The sequence below is a fragment of the Tupaia chinensis genome, unplaced genomic scaffold (genome assembly GCF_000334495.1).
Source record: "Tupaia chinensis unplaced genomic scaffold, TupChi_1.0 Scaffold000545_1, whole genome shotgun sequence".
Taxonomy (NCBI): domain Eukaryota; kingdom Metazoa; phylum Chordata; class Mammalia; order Scandentia; family Tupaiidae; genus Tupaia; species Tupaia belangeri.
Window position 1 is genome coordinate 3,348,961 of NW_006160057.1, and position 5,927 is coordinate 3,354,887.

Below are 5,927 nucleotides of genomic sequence, written 5' to 3' on the forward strand. Positions count from 1 at the left end.
GGGGTTTGTGGTTTCTGCAAAAGGAGAGCTATCTCAAGAACTCCTTATGTCCTCCTGACATGTGGCTTTTACCTCCATTCTGGGTGGATGAGGAGACTCGGTTTCCAGAACTGAATGTGGTTGTGGATTTACTCTCAACACAACTTAATGACTCAGTCTCTATTACCATATTAAGTTTTTCTCTTTCTTTTTAGAAAGGGAATGTTTGGGCTAAAGTTGAAGAAGAAGAAGAAAGCAGAGAAAGGGTTAATCCTAGCTAACAAGGGAGCACAAGGTGAGTAGAACCCCCCTTACCTAAGAAACTTTCACTGCAGGAAGTAGGGAGGAATGGGCAGCCTGCCAGCTCTTGGCCCAGACCATCAGGTGTGGGCCTAAGGCAACTCCCTAGGGCTTCTGACATGGTGTGAGGGGGAGCAAACATGGGGAGGGCGAGCACCTCTGGGCCATGGAAGGGGTCCCTATGAAGAGACAGGGGCAAGATTCTAATTTTCTCCGTGACCTGCAATAAGTGGCTCTGAGTGACTCAGCTAGTGGCCTAAGTCGCAGTTTGTCCCATTGTGACTTGAGTTGTTGGGCTGACCTCACACAGCCATGGAGAGGACCAAGTGAGAGTTTCCTGAAGCAACTGAGCAGTAGCTTGCTGCTCGTGACTGCATCTCTGGTCCTCAATCGAGTTCCACCACACAGAATAAACTAGAACTTTGTTATCACCACCTCTATGAAAATTGACATTAGCTAAGTAAAAAATCCCGAAATACCTCACTGATGCTTACTTCAAGAAAAAGAAGCTACAGAAGCCAAGACACCAGGAAGGTGAGCTCTTCGACATAGAGAAAGAGACATACAGAGCAGCGCAAGGGTGATAAGAAAGCTGTGGACTCACAAATTTTACCAACAGTCAAAACTGTTCCTTAACTCCAGGGCTACCTGTGATTCATGTTTGCCCTTACAAATGGAGTTTATCCTCACAACTCTTCCACCATTTTACTAGTAGGTATTGTTACCCCAGTTTTATGAATGAGGTTGTGGAGAAGCAGAGAGAATAAACAAGTGTGGAAAAGACGAGCTATGGAATTTGCAAGGTCCAGTGAAACATGAAAATGAAAAGCCACTGTTAAGAAATGAGTAGGAATTTCAAGATGATGATAGCAGAACTTCAGCCAAGTGTGCTGAGGTCCTTCTGGGCATGAGCCCTGAGTGACTGTTGGACCTGCACACCGGTGAGGCCAGCCCTGAGCACGAGAGGTACCAAGTCAGGAAGCAATGGTTTTAGGCTGTAAATCCAGGCTGCCTGACCTTCTGCTCTTAGAATGGGCTACTTTCTTTGCCAAAAGGGCAAAACCTTGAGTTACAGTGTGAACTGTGCCAGTGGAGGCCTGGTTTAGCATTGGGTAGACACTCAGTGTTCCATCAAATTGGATAAATAACTTCCAAGTGGATAGATCTGGGGTCTCTCCCTGGAGATTTCTTTTGCTGACAGCCCTGATAATAGCTAGTTCGGGGCAGATTTCAGGATCATCCATTCATCAGAATGGTGCAGCATGTCTGGTTAACCTTCATTTATCTTGTCTTCTTTTGGGGAGGCTGCTTTACTCCTGTCCACTACTGGTGTGCTGTGGTCTTAAGTGCCATCTAACTTGATTCTTTGTCCTCAGGTGAAACTTACAGAGTGAAAAAAAAAAGAGAGAGAGAATTACATTAATATTGTATTGAAAATAACGATTAAGGGTTATCTTGGATGGGGAAGTAAGATACCATTTTAAATGGGGCTAGGGCTTAAAGCTTAATAGAAGTACTTGAGGGAAGGATTTGGAGGAGGGATACAGAGGCAGAGAATTGACGGGATGGGGGAGGTGTGGTGTTTTCTGTTTAAGATATTTTGACCAACTGGACTGGGGAGAAATGTTCACATATTGAAATGTTCACTTGGTAAGCTAAATAATGTGATTGAATGTATAAAAAAATTTTTTTAAAAAGGAAACTCCACTTAAGAACAAACAAACAAACAAAAAAATAGAAGTACTTGGTGTCTAGTCAATCAAATTGATGGTATCAGGAAGAGGGTGGAAAAGACTTTGGGGTCTTTCCTGGATTACGACACTGTCAAGGCACACTATTGAATAAGGCGTAGGCCTTATGAAAACTAATATTTATAATGTGTTTAATAAGCCTCTGCTGCTTTCAACTTGCTGTATATTATTCATGACCCTCAAAAGTAGATTCTATTACCCCTGTTTTATAACAGAAGCTCAGAGAGGGTAAGTGACTTGCTGCACGTACATAGCTGGAAGGTGGAAAGGTGGCTCCTGAGCCTGTGCCAGTGTTTCACCAGAGCCTGGGCTTTCTTACCCTGTGGGGTGCCTGCAGTTCGGAGCCCTTACTGACAAGTTGGTGAGACTTAGGGCCGTCTACTATAGACCTTTCAGAGGAGGTTGCTCCTGTGGCTCATTCTTGTCTTCAGCCCACAAAGCAAACAGTGCAGAGAAGAATCAGGCTCCTCCTAGAAAGTAAACTGCAACCATCCTGCTGGCCTGAGGCCAGTCCTGGAGGAGAGTGACAAAACACAGTGGAAATAAGTTGATAGAACAGAGACTTTGGTCTTTCCTTCTTGGTCTGGCCTGGAAAGCTAGGACTTTGTGGGCTGAAACATTTGGAAATTCTATCTTCGGCTCTATTTGTGTATTCTGAGGCACTGTGGCCATGCCTTATGTTCTTAAGTCTCATAATCCTATCCTATCCATTCATTAGTTATCTGACAAATAGTTTTTGGGACTCTTGCATAATCATCCATTTATTCAATAAATATTAATGGACTACCTGCTAAGTGTCAAGCCCTAGGCTAGCTTCTGAGAATACAGGGGTGGACACCGAAAGGTCCAGAAGGACAACAGTCCTGTGCAGGACTGTTCTGTTTGCCTCTCAGAACTATTCTCCACCCTTCTCCACCTGTGCTGTATCCCAGAAGGTTGACCTATATGGATACATGACCCAGGTCCTCTATCCTCTGGCTTCAGGCTCGATCTGGTCAATGGAGCATCTCAGCATGTTCGAGGGAACGAGGGGAGTGAGGACTGGTTGACGTGTCCTTCAGCTGATGGAAGGCTTGCTGTTCCTTGTGGGGAGCAGTGAGTCTACCTGACTTCCTCTCCTCCCGGGTTCTGGAAACTGCTCTGTCCTCGTTTTGGAGGGTCTAGGAGTGGCAACGGCTTGGCTGCCGCTAGCCCTAGATAACTCCACACACTTATGTGGTTTTCCTACACCCACACCTTTGGAAAAAGCCCTCTCAGAGCTGGAGGTGCCATCTGTTAGCTCTTGAGACCCAGGCTGAGGTAACTGCATTATAAGTTGAGAAAAGCACTACGAAGAAACTAGAAAGCAGGCTGAAATGGAGACTGTGGGGGTGTCTCTTTCAGTGTGGTCAGAAAGGGCTCCTCTGGGGGAGGTAACGTTTAAGCTCAACCTTTAAGGACAAGAGGAGACCACTTGGGGTTGGGGTGGGAAGGAGAGCAGCTCAGGTGGAAAAATGACTATGAGAAACATTCCAAGCAAAAGAGAGCTTGTTAGATTAGAAAAAACTGAAAAAAGACTGCATAGAAGCCATGGGAGAGAGCCAAGGGTGAGAGAGAGGGCCAGGTGGGCAGGAGGAATGGCAGAAGTCAGATTGAGCAGGGCTCTAATGAGTGCACATGGACTTCAGATTTCCTTCTAAGTATAATGGAAAAGCCACGGAAGGGTTTTAGGAAGTGATATGAGCTGGTTTACTTTTTAGAAGGTCACCCTGGATGCCTCATGGTGAGTAGAAAGGACATAGTGATAACTCCATGAATGAATGAATGATGCTATAGAAGCTTTAGCTGACTATTTTGCTCTCTCTGGGTCTCTCACTCTCTGAAATGTCAACCCCTGGAGGGAGGTGAGGGTCCGTTCCATGTTTTGTGAATTACTACATCTTTAGGGTCTAACTCAATTTTCAGTGTCTAGCATATATAGGGGGACTTCAACAAGTTGGTGGAAAATGGAATTAAAGTATGAGTTTATTTTTATTTTGGTATGAAAGATGAAAATCTATACATGGTTGTTTTCTTTTTTTTTTTTTTGTTTTTGGAGAGGTTTTTGCTATAGGGCGCATGCGCTTGCCAGACAGACGGAGAGAGACAGAAAGATAGAAAGCAAGAAATCACTCCCCAGGGAGGATGGCCACGCCTCAATCCCTTCTCCTCCATTCTCCTCTTGGGATCTTGGGCACGCACGCACACACACCCGGCGTGAGTTTTAAGCCGCTGGGTCCAGGACTCGAACTGCAGTTGACTACATGGGAGTCCAGTGACATAGCCATTATGTTAACTGCTGGTTCCATACATGGTTGTTTTCTTACAATACACATATTCATGAACATTTTGAAGACCCCTTGTATAAAGTGCCTAGAAGGTTCACTGCAAACTTGAATCTATGGTGGCCATCCTCATAAGGCTCTCTTAGTCAAGTCAGAGAGCAAGTATTTCTTTTCTTTTGCTGCTTCAAAGAGTACATCCAGGTACTATCATTCCTTCCGAGTGCTGGCCTTGACTTTAGCTTCCCGGGTAAGAGTCATAAGAGCAGACTTCTGTTCATTCTGGGATCCTCTCTGTAGCTATTGAGGGCTTACAAAGGCCAAGGCCTGTGCCCAGGAACTGTGATGTGGGCTGCATTATTTCATACTGTCTTTTGATTCCATGCTTTTTTGCTGAATAAATTCAGAACCAAAATGTCAGAGCTGGAAGGTATCTTAGCAGTTAGCATAATGGCTAAGTTGCTGAACTCCCATGTAGTCGACCACGGTTCAAGTCCTGGACCTGGTGGCTTAAACTCACGCTTGGTGCGTGTGTGTGCATGCCAAAGATCCCAAGAAGAGAATGGAGGAGAAGGGATTGTGACGTGGCCATCCCCTGGGGGGGGGGGGATTTCTCGCTTTCTGTCTCTCTGTCTCTCTCTGTCTTTCTGGTGAGCATACGTGCCCTATAGTAAAAACCTCTCCAAAAAAATGGAAAAAAAAAAAAGAAATGAATAAATTTGGGGCCAGCAGGTGGCATGGTGACTAAGATGCTGGGCACTCCCACATGGCTGACCATTGTTCGAATCCCAGACCTGGTGACTTGCTTTCTCACTTACTCTCTCTCTCTCTGTCTCTCTCTGGTCAAATTTAAATGAATGAATGAATAAATAAAATTGAATAAATACTTCTTAAAAGAAAAGAAATGAATAAATTGACAGGCATAGAAGTTGAGACCTGAGATTCTGAGAAATGGCTTCAGAGATGTCTGAAGAGAGTGGTGGTGAGGTCTTACAGGAAAATCTCCACCCTTTCACTGCACATAGAAATTGGTATAAATAAACTTATGTTACATACTGAGGTTCCAGATAAAATTGTTTACAAAAGGGTTCTGTTGCCTTAAAACCACTTTTCTTGCCCAATTCTTTCATTTTATAGGCAAGGGGGAAAAAATGCCAAGAAATTCTGGGTGACTTGAGCAAGTCACCCACCTTGGAATCCACAGCTTTGAGCACCTACCATGTACCTGGCAGGCACTGTGCTAGGGGGCTTTATATATTTTCTTTAATTTTCCAAACAGCTCTGTTGGGTAGATAACCTAAGCCTTACCTTATTTGTAGATGAGGAAAACAGAGCTGGAAGAAGTTAAGTACCTTGTCCAAATTAGAGCTAGAAAGTGTAAGGTCTGGGGTTTGAACCCAAACCTTTTGGATTCAGGTCTTTAACCTATACCAGGCAAGTTTCTTGGTGCCTTAGAGAGACCCAGATGCTTTTGCATTTTTGCTGGAAACATGTTTAAGAAGTGATTCTCAAGATTTGCAGCACATTCGTGTCACTAGGGGAATTCATCTTGATGTCTAGGCAAATCACAGATGAATGAAATCAGAATCTGGGGATG

The 5,927-nt window shown here is 44.4% G+C and overlaps 1 protein-coding gene across 1 annotated transcript in view; it reads left to right on the forward strand.

The window, feature by feature from the left end:
• The first annotated feature begins 201 nt into the window (after positions 1–201).
• The window catches only part of FER1L6 (fer-1 like family member 6), a 149,070-nt gene continuing 143,344 nt past the window's right edge, over positions 202–5,927 (forward strand). Inside the window, exon 1 of the mRNA XM_006157540.1 lies at positions 202–274. Within this exon, the coding sequence (XP_006157602.1) occupies positions 202–274 (73 nt within the window). The remainder of the gene's footprint in view (positions 275–5,927) is intronic.